Raw genomic sequence first — 24,590 nt, forward strand, 5'->3', positions numbered from 1 at the left:
AGCAACCAAACCTGACACTGTATTTTTGCTGTCAACTACCTTTTCCCTATATCCCATTAGAACCACATTTTACATTCCAGGGAAAAAAAAAAAAAAAAAAAAAAAAAAAAAAAAAAAAAGAAATAAGAAAAAAGAGAAAGTTCCACAGTTTAAAAAAAAAAAAAAAGACTTAAAAATACCCCTTTTGTGTAATATTTTCCACTCTATAGAGCAACTGTCTGGGGAGGGATGTGGACATGGAAGGACCCAACACAACCACAAACAATAAAGAAACCCCAAACTTATTTGCAGCTTTTAAAAAGAAATTTCTTAATCCGTAACATTTCAACATTGCTGTTTGATACACTTGGGCACTAGTAATGATAACTGTTGACAACATTGGTGCTTAATACAGTGCACATGAAAATTCTGCATTCTGTATGTCCACAAATAGCACCAAAGAATTATTACAAAGATAACAGGAAACAGATAAACATTTGATAATGCTTGATTTAACAGTAAAACTTCAGCAGTTACACCATCTCAAGACATCCAGGGAATGTAGAATCCTTGATGTCTTATATTTAGGGGTGGGGGTACAATGTGCAAACAACTTCCCATTTAAAGCACCCCCTATTGATTAAACCCAAATACAAACCCTGCATTTTTTTAAATAAAATGAAAACTAAACCTCCCTTTCTCGTGTTTCAACAACTTAATCCAGTGTTCAATTTTTCAGTGCTAATTACTTCAGAAAAACACCTATGTTCCAATATAAATCAATATTATCAGTAGGAAGCCTCACTTGTGAAACTGTGATATGACAGGCTCTTATTAATGTTAGTTGCAGCTCACTAATAAATAGACTCTATTTACACATACAGAATCCTGGAAAGTCAATACAGCAGATAACTTGTTTAGATATTTTTCTTTTTTACAGAAGTATTTAAGGTGTAACAAATATGGATTTTTGGTTGTATCAAAAAGGTTTCTATTCTCCTACTGAACATTTGAGGGATTTTTGTGTTTGACACCTAATAGAGAGCGTGACTGACAAATGCAAATCCTCCATACACTGAAGGGATAGTGATCAAAGAGCTATCCTCAAGTGAGTACCAAGTAAATATGTTTGACAAGCATCATAGAAGTCAGACATACGGAGTGAAGTGCCTTTTGTATGGATTTGCATTCCACCACTGTAATGAGTCCACTTTTTGTATGTGTAGCCTCTCCCACTTCTGCTTTGGAATCAGAACTGAAGTCATCTGGCTTGCAGCTATCAATGCATTTAACATAACGAGAACGTGAAAAGGGCAGAGCTCAGGAGACAACTATGCACATTTGCTCCCTGAGATGATGGAACTCAGATATCTGTTTTTGATACAGTGCTTACTTGTCAAAGGGGTGGGAAAAAAAAAAAAGGGGGAACAGCTAAAATTCAACTTGAACAGTGCCTCCTTTTAAATCAGAAAAGAAATGAGACTAAAAAAAGGTAGGACACCTAGAAAGAGGAGGGCGTGGGATGGTGGGGGAAAGAATCACATCAACAGTGACAACAGAAAATGCTAATATATTTCTAAAGTTAGAACTGAACCAGATCCAGGTACAGCAGAACTTTAAAGAACACTGATATAGACTGAACAAAGTAGCAAAAATAAAGCTTTGAATTACTTAGCATTCAAGAAGTAAAAGGCTGCAGATAGAAATGATGTGCAAGGCCACAAGAATTTTTTCATCTTATGTGCTGGCTTTTGACATCTTTGTTTTAATAATCAAGGTTAATTAGATATTTTTAGCAAGCTCATCACAGATGAGGAGCAGCTGGGGAGAAGAGAACTATGCTGACATTTATCAGTGGTTATGATTGTCAGAGGATCACAGAACATGGTTGCTACTTTATTCTTCCTCTGCATAGTGAGCACTTACCAAGTAAACCTTGTGTGGTGCAGAAAATGTCAAGGTTTAAACAGGGCAATCAAGTTGTTTTGAATCAAATATTCACTAATAATTTGCATATGCTTCTAACATACTAGGACAGGCACTTCTTAAATAATTAATAATTAATTTTAAAACCAACCAAGACAAACAAATATGGCCAAAGGAGGAATGAGACTACAATAATTTCCATTCTGACCTAAAGATTTTCATAGAAGTCTGCAGAGATTGAAGGCTAATACAAAACCAACATACAACTCATGAATTTTGAAGACAACTTGACTGCTTCAGGAAACAAGTAACGTTGTTTTTAAAAATAGGTTAGTACAGGTTTTGTAACCTACTTTTCCAGGTTCAGTCAAAAAACAAAAAAGGACAATATGCAAAATGTAAGAGTTTGCTGAGAACCAAGGTACCATCTTCCAGTCAATAATGGACAGAGGCTAGTTGAACCAGATTTCATAGTAGCCCACTTACCCTCATCTGCAATTCTCAAACTTTCTAAAAACCTTGCACAATATTTGAAAATGATGGTCTTTTCTCTGCTAGTGCTACTCTATTTCATTAAGACACTCAGTTACTGTAACAATGCACATTTCTGCCAACTCAAGAGCCATTCCCCTGCATTTAAAACAAGCCTGCAAATAACATAGTAGGGCTCTTACTCCCTCAGAACAGTCCTTTCAGAACATTAAATCTTTTGGATTCACTTTTGCAATTATTGCTGCCATTAGTAGGGCTTACAGCAATCATTTTAACTGAAAACAGAGGCTGAGTTTTAAGGAGATCTCAATTCAGGTCAACAAAAAACATCACAACAGCAGACAGTATAACACCCCACTAATCAACGTCCATGTTCCTGTCAGGCAGCTACAAAGCTACATTCAAGATTTCTTGACAAACTGTTGTGAATTTTCTCAAATTCTCTCTTGCAATTATATTGGGATTTTCTGTTTTCTTGTGAGATGTTCTGATCTAGAGATGTTGAGTTCCACTGTACTCTTCCATTTTTGTACTTACACAGAAACAAACATTCATTGTTTCTCAAGCTTTCAACTTTTTAACTCATGATGTTTTCACTACCAAATGTAAGCAGAACATTAAATTAACTATTTCATTATTTAACATATCAATATTCTCTAAACTGTTAAAACTGAGCTGTTCAGAATCATCCCCATTATAGCTTAAGCTGTCTGTACTACTTTGTCAAAATATTACAATGGAACTGTTCATACAAGTCTATGAATTACTGATCTGAATATATGTCCCTGCCAGTCACCTAAAACTCACCTCTGAATGCTTTTGTTTTTTCAGTCTTTAACCTACTTTTCCTATGTTTTAAGAACATCAGACCATCTTTTTTTGAGCTATGAGAAATCTCATGCTCTTTTCTCTCTTAAATGTCTTTTTATTTGTGGTCCCTATTTATTAGCAGTTTCACAAAACAGTCTCTATTTTAGTCATTAAATTAAAATAAAGGTATGCTGGACTGATTCCTCTTCCCATTAGGACTATGTGTTTCTCAGAAGCTGTCAAGGGATCTAGGGATTTCTGTTCAGGTTTGTAAATTTTTCCAAAAACATAAGGTCCTTTTAGATGCTTTATGTGTTTACAATTTGAATATAGTCCAATAGCGTAGACAGTGAAATTGAATTATCAGACTGGTATAGGCCACCTGAAACAAATACATTCACAATTATGCAGTATTTTTTGATTGCAAAGGCACTGAAACAGTTCTGAGCTGCTTACAAATAACCCACCATGTAGGCAATGAGTCTGTGCATCATTTCCACATCCTTCACAGTCTTCCTACTTGCTCCCAATTAAAAACTCTCAGATGAATGCAGTATGTCTTAATGTATGTAAGTTACAAAGAAAAATGCATACCTGGACACTACCATGAGCTGATAAGTAATTAGTGAAAGATATTTAAGGGTCCACTGCTCTGTATAAAGAATTCAATTTAAAACTCCCCTGTCTTCACCGCATGGCAGACAAACTTGCCAAGACAGTCACTAAAAAGACTAAATCTGCAGTCCATGATCCAACCAACATTTGTCTGAGAATTCACAGCCTTGACAGTGAAGACATTGCTATAGATTCACAAATTGTTTCACTTACTTTCCCCCTGTTATTTTAAGGTATACATCACTTATGATGAAAGGTATCAGATTGAGTGCATTAGAAACTGATGTCCTCTGCCCACAGAAATGGTACCTCAGAAGACACAATACAAGCTTTCACACAAGTCTGTTAGAATATTCACAGATCTTTTCTGACTACCTTTTACAGTGAGGAAATACATCGGTCTCTATGCTGACTCAATCACTAGTTCCAATTAAGGTCATTTATTGTGTTGACTGGGTTACATGGACAGCTGTTCCTTTGAAACTGGATGGAGGCCTCCCAATTCATTTCACATAGGCCACCAAATTGTCAGAGGGTAGTTACCAACCTGAATCCTATTTGAAACAGTGACCTAGAAATGAACAGCTCTGCATCCTTCCCTGAGCCATCCAGTTTCCTCTCAAAAATATTTTAATCTGTCTTCATGTTAGGTTTGTTTAAATCTCCAATATTGAAGTTGAATTCCTTGAAGACTTGTATAAGAACAATTCCAATTGATACTGTGGTGAATCCACAAGCCATGCCCAAAAAATCTACGACTCCTACATTACTCCATTCCCTGAAAAGGATGGCTGAAGCCAGCAGGACTAGAGTAGTAAACACAACATAGTAGATGGCACCAAACACAGAGGAGTCAAAGCACTCCAGTGCCTTATTGATGTATCTGAACTGAATGATAATGCTACATCCTAATACTGCCAGAAGTACCAGACAGAGGTACAGAGCCCTTTGACTTGATGGGTTATTGTGAAAGATATCTTGAGCAGCCAGCCCAATGCCTTTTGTGCTGGGAACAGTGAAACTGCCCAACAGAGAGCAAATACTGATGTAAACCATAATATTAGTAGGTCCATGAGCTGGAGCTATCCAGAAGATAAGCAGCAGAAGCATTAGCAGCACTATGCAGAGATAACCCACGAAAACTGGAAAACAAAAAGAAAACAAGAAAATATCAAAATGAGAATTCTTGGTCTTCTAAAGATTTTAGCAGGCAAATCATGTCCTAGCAGTGACTTTCAGGTATACATCACAATTAAGATTTGCTATTGAAAATAGATCCAAATTACTGAGCTTCCAGAAATACTGGCATCCATGACTGATGATGTTGTCGTGTTCTTTGGGAAAAACAAATAACCATGTAGAAAATTACACACTGTGGCACATTTTATTCTCTTTTCCATTAGGACTATATTTCTTAAAGTCTCCTATGACAGACAGAAGGATAACACCTCATTCATGAACAGTTCATTAAGGCACAGTGTGTGGATCCAGCAAAGAGCTTAAACAAAGTTAGATCCCACTAAAGTGAGCACATGAGCAGGGACAGTTAGAACAAATGTGAGGCTATATTATTTACATTATATATACATTAAATTTACAGTACATATATAAGATCAGTGAAAGACATTTCATGCTTTAGAGTTTTAAAGGAACATATAACAATGCACTTTGTTCAGATTTAAATGGCAAACTGAGACCAAGGTATTTGTTTTCTTTTCTTTGTTTGCAGATTTTTTGAATAGCTGATGTTATTAGGTTTGAATTTCTCTCACTTAAAGCAAATACAAGAAAAACAATAGTTGGCAGCTTAGCTCTTAAGCAAGAAAAAAAAATTGGCCTGGAACATATTAGTACCAGTATGTGTTCTCCAGCAGCTGGTGAGAAAGAACAGGCATTTCAGCATATGTCTCAACAGCCTATTTCTACATACCTTTATTGTGCAAAGAAATCTGGGAACGTAACTGGTATTTAGTATAATTTTTTAATTAAAAAAACATGGAGAAATAAAGAAGAGAAGAAAGAATATTTTTTTGTTTTGTATAAAACAACTTAAATTGAGAACCTAGATTTATACATTTCATCTCTAAATAGCAAGATACAGTTTTACATAATGTTATAAAAGTACAAGTTCAACAGGCCATTGTTCTGAGCTTGCTGTGAAGGATACTGTATTCAAAAGTATCCATGTTTTCCTTTCTGCACACATGTCCCAGTAAATATGACAAGTTCAAAGAAGAGCAGGGCGTAGTTTTCTTACACAAAACCTGTCCTGGTTTGCCTCTGTCACGTCAGGATTTCTTCATAAGTCAATTTCTCTACCTGGTAGAAGTGGTAAGCCTCTTTCTCCAGTGTGCTCCTGCTCAACCTCAGGAAATCATGAATTAATGAAAAAATGAATTAATGAAAAAAAAAACTACCTGGATTTGTAAGCTTCTCTTCAAGCTCAGCCTGAGTCGTTACACTCTCGGACTTTGGGGAATGGATAATGAGAACAACAGACCCAGCACAACTCAGCAAACATCCCAGCTTGCCAAGAATGTTCAGTTTCTCTTTCAGTAGGTAAGAAGCTAAGATGGACCTTTGAAAAGAGGAAGAGAAATAGAAGTTTGACTACATCCTGTTAATAATGTTCTAACAGTGCTGTGCCATCTGAATCTCCTTTTTAAAGCAATACTATCAAATGCTGATGAATTCTCAAAATGTATTTCTGACTTATCTGAGGAAAGATTAATCCATTTGCAATTTTACTGAATCCTTGACATCTCACCTTAGGGAAAAAAAAACCCAAAATAACACAACAAAACAAGACACAAACTACAACAAAACTCCTAACCACAACACTCCAAAAAACAAATCATATCACCCCCTCAGTGCCCTCCCCCGTCCCCCCCAGAAAAAAACACCTAAATGCCCCAAAACAGACATCTGATGCCCGAGGCAGACATCTACCCATTACCAATTTGGTGAGCTGTCACAAAGCCCCATTTTATAGGTGTCAAGCAGTCACAAGACAGAAGTGACCTTTGGTTACAAAGATGCTAGAGCTTGGCTCAGACATGTAGCTGACCAAAGTAAGCAAAAATATGTAGCCTTATACCAGGATAAAATAATAGGTGGTACTTAGAGCACCATCAGTGTGCTTCATAGCAACAGAACTAAAGACAGACATGAAGCAATGCCATCTACACTCTGAAGCAGATGACCAGTGCAGTCACAATTCAGCAGGCAACAGGAAAAATCTCAAGGCAATGCACAGGTTTGTTTTCCAAGAGTTGTGCTTTTTCACTGCAGTAGTTCCACAACTGTAGTTCATCTATTCACAAAACATTAGCTACACATTAAACTCCTTAAACTCACTGCCTTTTCTGTGCCTCCCACAAACATAGCTTCTAAGAAGCTGGGGGCATGCATATGCAAGGAACTCCCTTGAGTTTTCCTCCTTGGAAAGAGGCCAGATCCAATGAAATGAGATCAGCATCAATAAACACGTGGGCTTTGGATAGTGAAAGACCATGAGACAAAAGGAAAGATCTACATAGTAAGGGAACTGTGAACAAGAGAACAGGCAGAAAAGTCCACAACAACCACAGAGAAGGGAGAAAAAAAATGTTTATCTGTTGAGAAATCATAGTGAGAGCTAAAAAGCAGAAGATGCTCAGGAAAACCTTTCTTAACACCGCCTTCCTCCAGCCCAGCTTTCCTGGGGAAAACAGGAATAGGTGACATAATTATAACACATCATGAGCAGCCATAAGCCTGACATTTCTCAGTGGACCTCCAGTGAGCACTAAGTCCATCTCACATTTTATTAAGTAGTAAAGACATCCAGATAAGAACAAGGAAAGCAAACTCTTACCCAAATGGAACGCCAAGAGCTCCCAAGGGCGTCACTAGCACAGTTGGGACTGCAGTGTAGGCCAAGAAATTCCCTATTTGACCCAGTGCCACTGTCAAGAGAACCAGAAATAAGTCTTTGAGTCCCTTTGTAAAAATAAGTAATCAAATCTTGCCTAATACTGTTTGGGAAAGACTGATCTAACTGGAAAACAGATGTTACAATTTGCTTAGTTCTGTTAATTTTGCACAGAAACAAAAAGGCTAGATTCTTCCTATAGTTTTGTATTTGTTAATACAAATTTATATTTGCCACACAAGTGGCCACAGTAAATTATCTCATTTGTAACTTCTCTTAGTTAATATAAATAAGACTATGAATTAGAAACACTAATGGATTGTAATCTCTGTATTACATTCAAATATTTGCATGAGGAGGGGTAAAAGTATATATAATCCATGATTTCATCTTTAGAACATGCATTCATGTAAAACAAATGTACTTAATTATAGTTCCTAACAGCAATGTTACTTTTTGGGGGGGAAATAAAGACAGTACTGAGGAATCTTCTACTGAAACACTGAGGTACATATATAAGGGATGTTCAATACACTACATCAACTTTTCATAACACTATGTAACATCCAGAGTCATTCCTGACAACTGTAAAAAGAACATACCTGACAATACACAGTAACAGCCTCAACCTTATTTTTCTTTCCTCTAGTAAAAGCAAATTCCAAGATATACCACAGTATTGCACATCACAGCTGTGATAACAGTTCATGTGTTCAAGTTCTCAGTTAAAAAATAAAATCTGGATGGTTTTGCAAGTGCTGGCAAGCTTATAATAGGTCAACATACCTGCATAGTTACAGGTTCTGTGGTAATTGGCAAGAAGCTTGAGATTGAGCACAAATTACAGCTCAAATTTCCAGTTGCTGTTAAAAGCCATTATCAGCATTTAAAAAACATTTCAAGAATCCAAGATGCCTTTATCCTCAGGCTGGCACTGCCCTCAACTATCAAATATTGTTACCATCATCCAGTTTTTCACATCTGCAAAGCACTCTGCAAACAATAATTAATTTACCAATTTAGCTCACATTATCAGTAGAGCTGAAGACCTGTGTAACCTACAGGAAATATGAAGGAGATAAACAAACTTGCAAAACTGCAGAGTATGGCAAAATTATACTAATTAAATTCACAGAGGCATTCTCTTATGTGCAGGAGTGAGACAGAGAAATTGATGAGCAGCATTTCTAAGGCACAAGAGACAGCAGTGGTTTCCCTTTCCTTGGGAACAGAGTAACTCAGTTGTCAGCCTCAGGCTGTTTAGAGACCTATGTGGCAACTCTGGCATTATCTTCAAGGCATCTGAAGGCATTGGGACATCTTGGATGGAGAATGGTGCACAGCTGGCACTCTCCATTTCTGCAGATTTCCAAATGACTTGGACAAAAGGTTGCTTTTTTTGGAAGGTCAGGTGTCTTAAATTTCTGTTGGAAGAACTCTTAACAGATGTCACCAACATCAATCCATAAAATAAATCTCTGAAGCTTCAGTCAAACGGAACATATTGTAAGGCAACTGAACTTACTGGAGGTTTTCCATATCACCATGGAGTAGTAGTAACAGTTCCTCTCCACCACAAATGACAGACCAGGACAAGTTAACACCAGTTCAAAAAAGAATCTCAGTAATTGTTACCATCTACCTGATGCTGAGGACCTTTGCTGCCAACCTATCTAGTCCCCTCTAAACAGAAATTCCTCATCAGATACATCAGTGCTGTAAGTCAAGACATGACTTCAGCTCTTGAAGGCACACCAAGCTTTTAATATGATAAACAAGTACCAGTACCCTTGAAGTCACTGCAGTACAAAACTTGATACACACTGGTATGTCTCCATTAGCAAGGGGACCAGGAGCAGACCTGTACAGCAAAAGATATCTATTCTAGGCATGTCAGGGGGTTTATTTCAGACTAACTTAAAGTTTATTTGTAGCCCACATGCATTAAGTATTCATCTTCCAACCTAGTTTTATTTTAAAGACCAGGTCAGGGGCTCCAACTCTGCTATGAAATGTGACATACAGCCCAATCTGTGGTGACAAATAGGAGACACTTCACAAATGTACTCCCCATCTGCAATACAACACTAATATAGATGTTTTCACTACAAGAAACAGCTACATCTATGCTGCTATCAAAACCTGCACTGAAACTAATTAATTAGCCAATTAATTAGTTTAATACTCATTGAAATACCTGTACACATGCTGCAATCATTCTTTTGACTACAGAGTAGGGGAAAGTCCCTTAGCAGAATCTGCAGCCCTTCCTGAAGTCTTCAGTAATCCAGTGGATCCCAGGGCCCCCAAATGGCTGGGCAGCATTATGCTGAGTCAGCATGCCAACACAGAAACACTTATTCACCATCTGAACAAATACCATGAGAATAAGTTGACAGAGTTTATGTGGGTTCTGTTAACTATGCAAACTCCAAATTCTCTGCTTGAGAAAATTATGTCAGCTGTCATCACTTTCACCCATATAACTGGGGGTACTGCTAATTCCTCAAGTAACACCTTTCTCTGTATCCCATAGCACCTTTCTGAGCACCTTTCTCTGATTCCCATAGGTGCCTACCTGGCCCTTGCCATTGCTGTTTGTGACTGTGCTGCCATTCTGAGCCTGTAACATCCACAAGCAATTCTTCTTGCTCCGTTCCTTGGTAAAGCTACTGAAGTTTTGTTTTGAAATACTTGCATCTAGCTGCTGGAAAAAAGCCAACTGATACCATTCCCTTCAGCAGTTTTGCCCTCATTCAATTCAGTCAGCTCTTTTAAGCATGAAATTGTTTTCTCTGATTCACTAAGATAAGTCCTGTAAAAAAATCTCCCTTTTTTAACTCCTTCTACTTAGAGATTATAGTTGGGAGCCTCAGGAGTGATAAACAGTGACGGATGCACAGATTTATTTCTACTTAGGCAGTAGTGATCCTGTCAGGGGAGGAAGCTATCAAAGAATTACTTAAACTCAGGTTAAATCAGTTGAGGACTTTTCTTCTGAAGCTCTGTTGGCTTCTACACTTGCTGTGAACCTTGTCTTTCAATGGGATCTGTTTTCATTCCTTTTGCATACTTTTAAGACAACAAAACCAAAAATCAGAGACTAACCTTGCTGCCAGAAAACCAGAGGCACAACTAGACTCATATACTTCTCAGAAACAGCAGAAGTTTCCAAATAATTCACAAAAGGCTGGATTTGACCTAAAAGTGGGGTATGATTCTAAGCTTGTGGCTAGAACTAGGGCTGATGTGTAAGAAGAGAGAGCTAGTTGCTCCTCATGCTCCAGATTCATATCAGAGAATGAATTTGGTATTAGCAGAGTTACAAAGATATTAAGGGTAAAATTACACTGATCTCATATCAGTACCACAGAAAGCTTTGCATTAATCTTGCAGATTAAAAGCAAAATTGAAACTGTATCTGTTGAACTAGAAACCAAGAGTTTTCTGGTTTTTTTTAATTGAGGCTGGTTAAAAGCTTTCAGATCTAAAACATAATATGTGCTCAATGAGCCCTTTTGTACAGAGCAACAATTTTTAATTCAGCTTTGACTTTTATTAAAAGCTGAACTGGCCAGTGCAATAAAGAGACACAAACCATGCAGGAACCCAGAGTCAGAGTAGTGTGTGGCTGCCAAGGGCTGCAAGTACCAAATGGTTTGGAAATGTGAAAAGATGTCTGACTCACGTTTGTCCCAGCTCTTTGCAAACACTACCAGGCATGGTAGCCATGGTATGAGTTTACTAAAAGTGGGATATTTCAAGGGATGGAAATTTCATGACAAGGGAGTGTGAGATTCAAGATGAAAACACAGATTTCCTGATGTCTCCTATTAGCACTTAAGCAAAGCTCTCACTTAAAAAAAAAAAAAAAAAAAAAGAAACTTTTTAACATACTTACTTGCAATAGTGCCAGACCACCATACTATATCAGTTAAGTACGAAGTACCTGGAAGTATAAGAGAATGTATTAGGAAAATATGAAATCACAATATTGGAACTATGAAACAACAGTCTCAGTTATTAAGAGCCTTCACCTTAAACCTATTCTTCAAGGCAACTGAATGTGAGATTGAAAAAAAAAAAAAAAAGAAGAGAACAATTTTGGATTTGGCTTATATTTCCAAGTAAGGCCTTCTTAGGACAATGTGTTAGTCAGAATTTCTATTTCCAGTTTGAAGTACCTATGTGACACTAATACAGTATTTTGTAGAAAAGCATCCAAAATGTCACCAAATGCTTCTGAGGGTGACATTTAAACATACAAATTAGAACCACTTCTAGAATTGTAAACCTATGGAAACATAACATGATTTGGTTCAGTTAGTTTGCTAATACAACCTCAGTGAAATAGTATAGGAAAAACTGTAGCTAAGAAATTGTTTTGGCACAAAGGTTTGGCAGGACCATGGTGTTGCCCAATCCTCCTGCATTCAAGCATTGCAAAGTGCTACAATTGAAGCCTCTGAATTCCTGAATTTCAGAGAGGAGTGAAAACTCTGCATCATCCTTAGTGCTTCCCAAATTGGATGATGATTATCTTCACTGTTGAATTATAAACTCTTGCCTTGGGATGTGCCCAGGTGGAGCCTGCACACCACATAAGTTCTGCTTCTGTAGAACATCAAGGCTCATGACCACTTCCTAAACTAAAGCATGGCCTTCTCTGAGCACAGCCTTGGCATCAAGTTATGCTCCTATGATTTGCTCTTCTTTCCAGCAATACAGCTCTGCATTCATTTGGGAAGATGCCCTCTCAAAAGCTGCTAGAGTAGTAGGCAATATTGTACCTCCTCTGAAATCCCAAATGGAAGAAGAACACAGTCATCACTAACTCTGGAGACATATAGAGTATTAAGCACTTGGAAATCACAGTATATAATTGGAAAGAGATGAAATATGACTAATGAAAATGGCCAGCTTTAGAGTGGGAGTAGTAATTTTTTAGACTTTTGTTATTGCATATAAAATAAAAACACTGTTGGGGGCAGAAATTATAGAAAATATTGACTCAAGTAAGGCAACTTTGCAAAATATTTGTCACACACTGCTGTTTCTAACAAGACAAGGATTGCTAATTACATCAATACTATGTTATTGATTCAAGAGAGAAGACAGAAGAGACTTGAAGTGCCTCCTTGTTAATTATACAACACCTGCTGAAGACAATGGAAAAAAGACATCATTTGACACTGGCCATCTCAGACTCACAGCTCCAACTGCTAGATTCAAGGCAGAACCCTACTGCTCCATAACACAAAATAGAGAGAAATCTGGGGTATTTTCCTGGATGCCTCCTCCCGGAGCATGCCAATAGAAAGAACTAAAAAATGCTCAGCCAGATGCACAAACACCAATAATATCTTCAAAAGAGGAAGTTTTACAGCTGCTAGCACTGAGAAAGCAGGCACACACCCATCACTCACTTAACCCAGTGCTCCACTGAAAGCTTTTCAGGAGCAAGTACACTCAAAATGCAAACTTCCTCCAATTGCCTTGGGATGCAAAGTTATTTTTCTCTTGTGTTTTCTCATTTTTTCCCTTACCCAAAAAAAGAGGTCTGTATTTATGATGCAAACCTGCTATCTCTGTGGACAATCAAATGCGTTACAGCCATCTTGGAGGGAAAGGGAGACTATGCTTGCAAAACAAAAGTTTGTCTGATGCCCTTACATGTAAGATCGTTGCAAAAAAAAATCCAAACTTTTTAGATCAGGTTGCCAAGTTGTAGTAACATGGTTCCAAGCTTACTTTGCTCCACTGCATTCACCCTAAACATGCTAGATGCAGCAGGCAATGGAAATGCAAACACAAATATTGATATATAAAATATCTATGTATTTTTTTATAAGTACATATTTACATACATGCAATGTATACAGAGAAAATACCTTGTCCTGGGATTAAAAATGATTTTTCATAAAAAAGAATTCCTAGAATTTATGGGCACATGCTCATACACAGACACCATCACCTACAAAAACAAATAGCTATTCACCACAGTAACAGAATTGAAAGGCATCATGCAACCTGTGTTTACAGTCTTCCCCTTACATAAAAACATGATACTAAAAACAAATAAAGACTTTTTTTTAAATTGCATTTTCCTATATTCAAAGCACGAAGATACAACTAGCAAATGTTCAGCTGCATGCTTTGGGGAGCTCCAATTTCAAAATAAAATACAGAAGATCTTGACACTTGTGAATTTACAGCTTTGTTTTGGCTAAACTGTCTAGACAGCACAGTCAGTTCCTGAATATGTTCACCCCACGAAATAATAATGAGGCATGGGATTTCAATACGAAAAAATATAAGAAATAAATTATTTCACGTTACTGATCTGTCTCTTCTCAAAAAGCAGAAACCACCATGTGACTGATACAACTTGTGCGTGTCTGCGGAAAAGCTGGAATAAACAAGCGGCAAACGCGCTGGTGCTCACGGCAAGAAACCATCAAAGCCACAGAAACTGGAGGTAAAGTCCCACAAGTAGATGAAAGAGAAGAACCTGTGTATGGACAGGAGCGCGTACAACACGCGGTGCTGTACGCCAGCCTGTATCCCAGCGCTGACCGCACATCAGGCAGCTGTTGCTGATGCGCAGTTAGCAGCCCCTCGCTGCTCCCCACCGCCAGCACACCCTGACTGCTCCACCTGCCGCCTGCCCGCTCACCCATCGCCTCCCTTTGCGCCTCCATCCACTCACGGACCTCAGACGGCAAACACGCTTAAGGTGACAACTGAAGCCGGACACCCCGGTCCAGACGGCGGGCAGGTGTCCCCCACACCAGGCGACACGGACACCCCCCGACACGGGCTCTGACACAGCCGAGGGTGCCCGTGCCCCTTGCCCCGCGGGTCTCTCGGCAACCCCCCCGCCTTCGCTCCGGGCCGGCCGCCGCCGCAGCGCGGGGAAGGGGAAGGGCTGCGGAGCGAGGGAGGCAGGGAGCGGCGGGGCGGGGGAGCCGTCCCGCACGGCCCCGGGGCCGAGCCCCGCACGCCGGGAGGTTGCCGGGGTGCGGAGAGAGGCTGGGAAGCTCCCACCGCAGCGCCGAGCCCCTACCTCTCCCGCGGGCCCGCACGATCCCCTTCTTCTGCAGGACGAAGGTGGAGCCGTTCACCAGGCTGGAGACCACGGCCACGCTCAAGCCCAGCGACACGGCGGCGGGGCCGGGGCTCTGCGCTGCCCCCTCGCCCGCTGCCGCACCGACCGCCATCCGCATGGCCCCGCCGAGAGCTGCAGGCGCGGCGGCTCCCGGGCCCAGCGCTCCCGGCAGCGGCTCTGCGCCGGGATCCGCCCTGCGCTGCGCCGCGCCGCGCCGCGCCGGGGGCGGCTCCGGGCGGGGAGCGGCGGCGGCCGCGGCTCCTGGCGCCCGGCCCGCGCGGGGACGGCAGCGCGGTGACGTCACTGCCCTGCCCCGACGGCTGGGCCCTGCTCCGGGCGGGCACCGCAGGGGCTGCCCACACAGCGGACACAGCGGGCACCGCAGCGGCTGCCCGGGGATGTGGAGAAATGTGCACAGACATGTGGAGGGAGAGGGGCATACAGCAGGGCAAAAGGATGCGGAGAGACAGAGGAATGCGAGAAGACGTGCAGAGGGATATGTTCTATAGGATAGACGAGTCCCGCCAGGCCAGTGTGTCTGGTGCGGGGCAGCGCTTCTTCCCAGCGCTCTCGCTTCCCGTGGGGTTCGAACATTCCCCGGTCCGCCCGAAAGATGGGGTGTTTCGGCGGCAGGGCCGGGCGGGGGTCACGGCTGTCATTGCAGCCGCCACCGGCACCTGGAGCTGCGGCTCCATCAGCCCATCTCAATCAGGCCAGATCAGTGTGAGGGGCAGAGTGGACTGTCCGCCAGGCGCTGGGAAAGCTTGGTCTCTGCCAGGAGTCATGTACATGGCCTGAAAACTGGGGGATCCACAGTCTCTCGTGCAGTAAATCCAAAAATCTGCTTTTATTTCCAGGAAAAAAATCACTCTCTTCTGATTGCACAGAGCAAGGCCAGATGCTCACATTTATGAACCTCCTCTCTCAGCTATCATTCAGCATCTTCCAGGTTCTGGGAGGACGGAACACAAGCCACCCTGCCATGGCACAGAAGGCTGGAGATGCCTCTGGTAGCAATACAGCTGAGCCATCACAGGGCCTCAGATGTCTCTTTGAGAGAACTCAGTCTCTCAAAGATGAAGTGCTGAGCTGCAAGTAATCTTCCTTGCTCAGCAGAAATATTTTGAAGCAGGTATCTCACTGCAGTTCTTACCATTTCCAGATATATGTTGAAATAAATCAATCCGTAATGGATTCCTGTGGCAACATCCGTCTAAGGAAATGAGTTATGGTATCTTGGCTTAATATAAATGAAAATGGGTATTTTTGTAATTTTTACCAATTGGGCATGGATCTTAGCATATATTTTGGCATTCCCAGTAAATATGAGTTTAGAGGAAAGGCAAAGTCCTGGAAATACTTCTCTTGTCTGCATATTTCTTGGTTTGCCACACAGCTTGAGGCAGCTGTGCTAGGAAGGCACAGGAACACTATGATGACTTTTAAGGTTTAATGGCAGGATATGTAATACTTACTGCATATTTTTGCCTAGGTTGTTTCATCAGGTCATTGTATCAATACTGAATGTGGTGGAAGAGAGGATTCATCTTGTGAGACTCACAAGACATGCAAAATGAGTACACAGGAGGTGGAAGAACAGTTATCCATAGCAACCCTTGGAAACAAAGATAGAGGTGAAGACAAATACTGGCTAATTATAAATACCCATTCTGAGCTATATACAGCCTAGTAACATGTACAGAAAAATTTATTGCAGGAAGTAATTTATGCTTGCACAGTGGAAAAATGATGTATATTTAACAGCCTTTGCATCTAATTATCAGGCAAGTTTTTAAACAGAGCTCAAACCTGGCCAATTTTTATACTCAAAATCTCTCTCTGGTGTTGTTGAACCAAGACAAAAACAGGTACTGGAGATTTCAAGGAAACAGTCCATTTCACTCCAGCCATGCCATTTTAATATCTTACTTATAAATCTAATATCCTGCTTATAAATCTTATATATGCCTTTCCAAAGGATGTATTTGGATAGGTAATTCCAACATACTTCATCTGCCTTATTCAGTTTGTTACTCTTGCACTTGCTATATAATAGGTGTAGAGTTCCTAAGAATTAGTCAAAGACTAATATGATATGTGTAGCAGTGATAAATTTGCAAATATCTTGAAAAACAGCCCGAATTCACAAAATATCTGCATTATTAAGTTTACAAACAATTTGGACCAAGACATAAAAGTGCCTCAATGAAAACAGCTGTTATCTTTACTTAAATGGAAATAAGATGACCTTTTTTAAGCTATTACATACATATACCACATATAAACTTCTTAGGTCCATCTGGTCTCTGGAGCTGAGTTTTACTGTGCTAGCATCATTCCTCCTGCCCAAGCTGTGTCATCATGCATTACAAAATAAGAGGCTTTGGGTTAGTTTGACTTTGACCTTGGAATGCTCAGTATTACTGATGTTATATCAGCCTGATGTCTCATGAGCACACAAATTGTATAGGAGGAACCTCAGATTTATTGGGCATTTCCTCCATAAAAACTCTGCTCCCCTCCAATACCATGGGTATTTATGGTCAGCCAAGAGGTAGGAGAAGTATTTATTAGATTTTCCTAAGTCTTCTATCCAAAGGAAGGGATGAGTGATTGAGCTAAGTTGGAATTAAAAGTGAGTGAGCAAAGTTGGTGAAGGTGAAAGTTACACTTTTTTTTTCCCCCCCCACTGGGGGCAGTGGACCTTTTCTGATTAGGATGGTTTTCCCCTGATTTTAGGGGAAGAGAAATGCTTGTGTCTGATCTAAAGGAATTTATTGCTTCCTCTGTAATGTCTTGGATTCCTCTGTTATGTTTGGTTTATGTACCAAAAAAATTTTTTTTTAATTAAATCAGTTGTTGGGCTGTTTTATCAAGGCTAGAGGAAAATCAGATAATTCTGTATCTGGCATAGAATGAAAATACAGTAACTGAGGCCAGAAGATAATCTGAAACTCCTTGTAAAATAGCTGTGAGAGCAGGGTGGAAGTCTACCAACAGCTCGATCAGACCCTGAAGCAACAGCAGTAAATCTCCTTGGCAGAAGCACTATAAAGATCCACTGTGCCAGCAGTAGGAACTGAGATTGCAAACTAAACAGCAAGAAGACAGTGGCAATCCTACTTTTCTAGCTCTTGAGAGGCAAAGACCAAAGTAAGGGCAGTTATATGAAGACTTGTATAATGATCCACTGAACCTAGGCCAGAAAAAAAACCCCTAAAAATCCTTTATAGGCAGTCTTGATCAGTTGCTTGGAGGAATAAAAAGTGGATTTGGTGTAAGTGGGACATCACTGATACAGGTGGCCCTGCTTTGGAAAGGAAGGGACTTGAGCCTTTGTTGCAGTCCAGCCTTTGATTTGCTGTGGGCATCCATGCATATGGATGGGAGAATGAATGGAAACCTGCTGAAAGTTATTTCCCTGCAAAGATAGGCCCTGTCAACTTTTTTGTTCTCCATTTCATTAACAAGGACTTCTGGACTTTTAAAGTCCAGAGAGATTTTTGTGAAATGAAATTTTAGTGCTGAGTTCTACTGCACTGTTGACAGTGGCCACAAGACTGGCTTCTCTGCAGCTGAAACTAAAAGTTAAGCTCAGCCTTGATGTCTGAATTTGACTGTCTAGGACTGCAGTGAAATGCTGCCTTCTATCTGCAATACTGAGCTCACTCAAGCTTCTGTGGTGTCTCTGTTCTGTGGGTTACAAAGAGGAAAGGTAACCCTTGGTGTACAGCTCTCTTCATGGACAGGACAACAGGCTGCAAATCAAGTAACTCAGTGAAGTCTTAAGCAGAAAAGTGAGTAGTGATTTAATTTTTCAGAGGGTACAAGGTTGATGCAAGAAAGCTTGTTAGTGATGAGCAATTCCAGAAGTCTTGTCTGAATGAGTAATGGAGGCTTGCTGCCACTTTTGCCCATGGAAAACAACTTCTCTTCTAAATGACAGTGGCCACACATAGTTCTGAGGGTTTTGGTTATTTCAGCATCCTTAAGAGGTGGGGCAAGACTGATCTTAAGTAATTGACACAGGAAGTATGGCAAGACTACTGCAAACAGACCATGCCATTTCAGCTTTTCTGCAAGGAAAGCAGATCTCATCAGAGAGAGCCTGTCCTTCACACAGCAGGCAGAAGTGAGATAGCTAGTTCTGATAAGTGTGTGTGATCATGCTGCAGATAATCCAATCCACATTAATTAACATCATGTCTGCTCATGTTTGTTCTGCAGAAACTTCTGGAATCCTCTATGAGTAGGGAACACAGAAGAAAGCAGAGATTTCCCAGTTAATCTATGGCAGATGTCACAATTCACCTACATTAATTGCAAACTCTGACCAGGACATTCTTTTTGATACTGATTTCCAAAAGTTGACTACACAATCTTAACATGATGAGTCTGGCATACACAGATCCAGCTCTATTTCCTCCTGTATTAGGAGTGTGGTAAAAGCCCAGCAGAGTATTTTATCATGGACTTTTACAACTGGGCTTCCAAGGCATGGTCATCACAATCACCTTAAAGTCTGTCCTGCCCCCCTCCCCCCCCAGCTTTATTGTAATCTCTCATGTGAAGATTTTGCCTGTCTTTCCCGTACCTTGTCTGTTACATAGACATATTTATCTTCTGTTTGAGATAAAGGGAGCTCTGGCCCTTGATTCAGACTTACAGATGTTGTCTGTATGTTATTATTAGATGTGACATGGTGATTTTTTTGCTTCATAAGCTGCAAACCTAAATTAAGTGTAGTTATCATTAAATCAACTGTGGTAGAAGTCTCTTCCTGTTAGGCTGGCCAGCTGCTGAATTCCATGAGTGAAAACTATGTTTTAGGGTATACCTTGGAGTTTTGAAGAATTGAAATTCTCTCAAGTGAGGAACATATGAGGTGCTCCTATTAATCAAGTAAACTCACTCATCAGACTTGCTGGGGAGTTCCAACAATGTATGTATGGATTTTCTACTATATTGTTCTTCAGCAAAACATCTTTTCTAGCAAACACCTGAAGGAATGTTGCAATCAGCTCCCTGTTCAGAGATCAATCTTTGTACTCTTGAGCACATACTGTACTCTGAAGCTGGAATGTCATGATAAATTTTATTTTCATGTGGATGTTTTTGAATGGGGTTTCACTGTTCAATATTGTTGGAAAACTAAAAATGCATTGCAATGTATCTGAACTGGACTTTTTTCCTTCAAATCAAACAATAGCATACCATGAAAATGGACTATATTTAACTACTCTCCTCTTGAAGCTTCACTTTCAACTGACCATGCATTTGCAAACTGTAAAGCCATTGCACTCCTGGGACCCAGTTATTTAGCTCCAGGTGTTTACAGTATGCCATCATAGTTATAGATTCTGTTTACTAAATATGTACCTTCCAGGCAGCAAAGCTACATCTACAACCTCACCATTATATCTGGGAGCACAAAGAAGCAGTTTGTTTGCTGTGGGAGAACAATGCTGAGATGCTGGGATTCCCAACTAATGGCCTAAACAGAGTTCTAGCTGAAAAAATGATAATAGGCTGATGCAAACTGTTTCTAGGGAGAATCTACCAGACAGTGCATGATGGAAGGAGGCTTTCTATGATCTGCTACAGATCAGGACAGCTGCAGATACATCTGCTGCAGTAATTAATATTTGTTGTGGTTTAACACCATCCGGCAATGAAGAACCACATAGCCAGGGTGGGAAAGAGAATCAGAAGAATAGAAGTGAAAACTCATGGGTTGAGATAAGGGAAATGGGAAAGAAAATGAAGAAAATGATGATGACAATGATGATGATGATGATGATGATGATGATGGTGATGATAATATCTAGAAGAGGTGTTGCAATTGCTCACCCCTTGCTGAACAATGCCCAGTCATGTCCTGAGCAGGGACCCTGGACCAGCTCTCCCCAGCAGTTTATATGCTGAGCATGTTGCCCTGTGCTATGGGATATCACTTTGGTCAGTTTAGGGCAGTTGTCCCAGTTGTGTCCCCACACAACTTCTTGTGCCTCTCCAGCCTTCCTACAGTCAGTGCATGAGAAACTGGAATTCCTTGACTTAATATCAACACTACTTAGTGTGAACTAAAAAAACTGGTGTGTTATCAACATTATTTTCATACTAAATTCAAAACTCAGTTCTTTACCAGCTACTTGAAAGACAATTAATTCTATCCCAGCAGAAACCAGGACAGCATTTAATATTTAAAATAGAATTTAATATATAAAGCATCTGGTTAAAGAATTGTAATTAAAGCCAGATGTTGTAGTTATTGACCTATGCTAGAAGGAAACCCTTTGGCATGAGGTTAATCTCACTGTACTCAGCAGATGTTCAGTGTTGTGCCACAATAATTGCACATGCTCATCTTGACCTTTTAATGAGACAAGGCTCTATTTATTTGTATTAAATGTGGTATCAAGATCTCAGGCAAAGTCAGAATGGTATTGTCACCTTCTAAGGAAATTTATTTATCTTCTCTAAATCCTCTCAATACTGAAAAGTAATTTTTCATAGTAGATAAAGAACCTGTTATGTGATAGGTCAATATTAATGCCTTGTTGTACATCATGGATCCTAACATAATTGTTGTTTTAGTGATCACTAAAATCGGGGTTGAGTTTGGAATGACTTCACGCAAAGCAGCTGACAAGAATGCTGACTACTTAGGTGAAATTGGTAGTCATGTTTCTTGTCCTTAGCAGATGAGGAACAAGGGATGTGGGACAACAAAATTACTGAGTTCCTTCTTATACTGGGTATTCTACTTATGTATTTGAGACTCTCTTTGACATACATCTGTCTCAAGGACTCATTTGATATTGTTTTTTCCTCAAATACTTACGCCAAAGGGTTTGGTCCCTCTCACAGTTCTACTGATAGTTGCCACAATGTTATATTTATCCAGGATGGATGGAGATTGTGATTACTGGCACTCTGACAGCAACTGACTATTGCAAAAAACATATTAGGTGCTAAACTGTCGGTATGAGCTTGGAGAACAGGAATCTCTGTGCTTAGCTTTCACTAACTTTGAAGTGCCAAGAAATGTTTACTGGCTATGTGAGATGTCCAGCAAATATTGTAGGGACATTCAGGGCAAGTCTTCCTATGTAAAGACTGCAGAGAGATAAAGTGATCTTTGATGTACTGTCTCTAGTTTCACTGATTAAGAGTATTTTAATTATGATTTTAATGATGCCCACTGCTAAAATGAGATCTTGTGGTAGAGTCATGGATGACCATAACAAATAATAGTGTTCAATGATCTAATCTTAAATTCAATGAAATTGTAAGGTTTCTTTGTCAAATAAATGTCACTTAAAAAAGGAAACAGAACAAAACAAAACTTTTTAAAAGGAACCTGTGAACAAGAGTATTTTTAAACCTTTTATTTCAGGACATCTTTCCTTCAGATGAGACTGCCTGCATAATAGCACTGTGAAAGGGAGATAAGATAATTGCTACTTCAGCAATAGAACAGCAGGAATGCCTGAAGCTCCCTCCTGTCTGAGATTTAGACAGTAGCTGGAACAGAATCATCCTCTACCTTAATGTTCCTTTTGGACTCTGTTTGGCTGACTTCAGTTTTGCTAACCCCCAAAATGAATATTTGGGAGACTCTCCTCTTTGGGATCTTAAATAAATCATTGCTTTGTCTGCTTGTTTTACTTGTTTTCCCACCCTCCCCCTCCTGCCATTCCTTTTAACATCTTCTGTTATACTCAGGGACAAGAACAGGTGTGGGAACATCTGCCATGTTAGAGCAGGGAAGGCTTTCAGCTATGGCTGTTAGAATTCAGCAAAAAGCAAAAAACCATCAGCTGATCTAAATGAGAAAAATAAAATAGCAGAATCAAAGCCACAGCTTGCCTTGCTGCTGGAAGGTGGGCTGCCTCCACACAGTGGCTCAAGGAAATGATCCCCATGCTGAGGTGCTGAGAAGAAGTGGATGGAAATTTTTTTTTTCCTAGCAGGTAAGTAAACAAACAGCCTGCTATTTGCAGTAGTGCTTAAAGCAAATACATGTGAACACTTGCTGATCTGAACTGTGAAATGAATGCATTACAGTTAGGCTCTGAGATTCAGAACTGAGCTCTTCTCAGTATTTAAGTTTGGGCAAGTGGACTTACAAACAGTAGTGTGGGGAGAAGGAAGGGGCACACTGAAGTGCCACATGAGCATCTGGACTGTGAGCCTTCTTTTCCACTGGTTCAGTAATGTTTGGGCATCTTTTTCCATATGGAGAGAATTGCAAGTGGGAGCATACAGATTTTTGAGTACCCAGCAATTATTCCTTGGTGAATGCACAGAAGGGAGCTGGGTCTAGCCCATGGGGATAAATAGGCCTAACATACCTGGCATGCAAGCCTGAGCACCCCAGGGCAACATGTTCTTCTTGGTCACACCAATGTCAGCCATGTGGAAAACACCAGTCTTTGTCACTCCCTGAAGCAGGATAAGCTTGTCTTGATGAGCTGTTTTCTACCTACCCTCTGAGGTTTTTTCCTCAGTTTTCTAACTTTCACATCAGCACTGTTCTCTTGAGACCTTGAGTTAATAATGAATGAGTCAACACTTTCACTTTTTTTATTTTTTTTTTCCCGTGTGTGTGTTTTGGTTTTTTTGTGTGTGCTTTTCTTATCCTGCCTGGTTTTCTCACTGCCTGACAACAGTTTCTTTAGTAAAGCTGCACATCTTAATTAATTAATTGGATGCTGAGCTGTGGGCTACTGTTTATGATCTTTGGAGAGGACATGGCATTTTAGAACAGCTATTCTCAAACTGATAAAGGAAGCTTCATTATGGATCTGGGGAATACAGCCTTCATTAGGGATCTGGGGAGCTGCTGAAAGATGAGGAGGGGGAGGTAGGAAAGCAAGAAAATTACCTGGGAGCAAAGTGCTTAAAAGGCTCCCTTTGGGTGAGAGACAGGCTTTACCAAAAAAGTGTGACTGAGACAATCTGTGTATTTTGAGAGGTGCAGGGAAAAGCCTTCTTCTGTTGTCTCCAGTACCAGGGATACTGGTTTGGCTCTGTGGCTTGCAGCAGTTACAGCCTTCTCCTGAGTCCTTTCTCAGCCTGGCTGTCAGGAGCTATTTTGTCCCTTCTCCCTCTGCCCTTTGCTTGCCATCTTCCCTGCTACACTCCAGCCAGCACTCACCCTGCATCCATCCAAACCAAGAGCAACTCTTACGTGGGAGGAGCATCCAAAATCCAGAACACACTTATGGTGAGGGGGATGTAGAAAAGCAATCTGAGGACTTCTGGCTCGGTGCATTTTCTTCCACACTGCAGAGGAAAAAGTGACACTTCTCTGCATTCCAAAATAGCATGACAACATTTGAATGCCCAAATGCCACTTTGTACATATGTGAGAGGGGTTCTCCTTTGTCACAGGAAATACCTCTATAGGGGCCAAGTTGTACTTGTACCTGTCTGGCTCCCAGGGAAAAAGCTAGGGAACCTGGGAGAACAGATGTCCACTCCAAAGAAATTACAAGTATCACCTCCCCACTTTCTCTATTCCCCTCCTGGCAGGTGTCCAGCCTGTCAGACTTGCCTAGCAGTTACTTGGGTGTAAATCTTGCAGTGCACTGCTATTGTTAAGCTCTCTCTGTCCTTTGGGGTGGTGCTCGGCGGTGCTCCTTCCAACAGAGGGAGCCTTAGGTCTATCTCCTGCCATCACATGACAAGAACTACAATCTGCATCACTCATACAAAACATAACAGCCAGGAAAACTGTAA

General features: G+C 40.5%; 1 protein-coding gene and 1 long non-coding RNA gene across 2 annotated transcripts; one reads left to right on the forward strand and one right to left on the reverse strand.

Moving 5' to 3' along the window:
• Positions 1–158: 158 nt before the first annotated feature.
• NIPA1 (NIPA magnesium transporter 1) lies at positions 159–15,105 on the reverse strand. Its single transcript, XM_079313755.1, has 5 exons — positions 14,802–15,105; positions 11,637–11,684; positions 7,679–7,769; positions 6,240–6,400; positions 159–4,964 (listed from the first exon to the last, which is right to left on the reverse strand). Exons 1-5 carry the CDS (start codon positions 14,959–14,961, stop codon positions 4,453–4,455), a joined length of 972 nt encoding a protein of 323 aa, XP_079169881.1. The 5' UTR covers positions 14,962–15,105; the 3' UTR covers positions 159–4,452.
• A 1,234-nt stretch (positions 15,106–16,339) lies between these two features.
• Positions 16,340–22,504, forward strand: LOC306801815. The gene is made up of 2 exons (XR_013774190.1): positions 16,340–16,477; positions 22,243–22,504. It is a non-coding gene; the product is annotated as an uncharacterized lncRNA (long non-coding RNA).
• The last annotated feature ends 2,086 nt before the right edge of the window (positions 22,505–24,590 follow it).

The sequence above is a fragment of the Erithacus rubecula genome (genome assembly GCF_903797595.1).
Source record: "Erithacus rubecula genome assembly, chromosome: 1".
Taxonomy (NCBI): Eukaryota; Metazoa; Chordata; class Aves; order Passeriformes; family Muscicapidae; genus Erithacus; species Erithacus rubecula.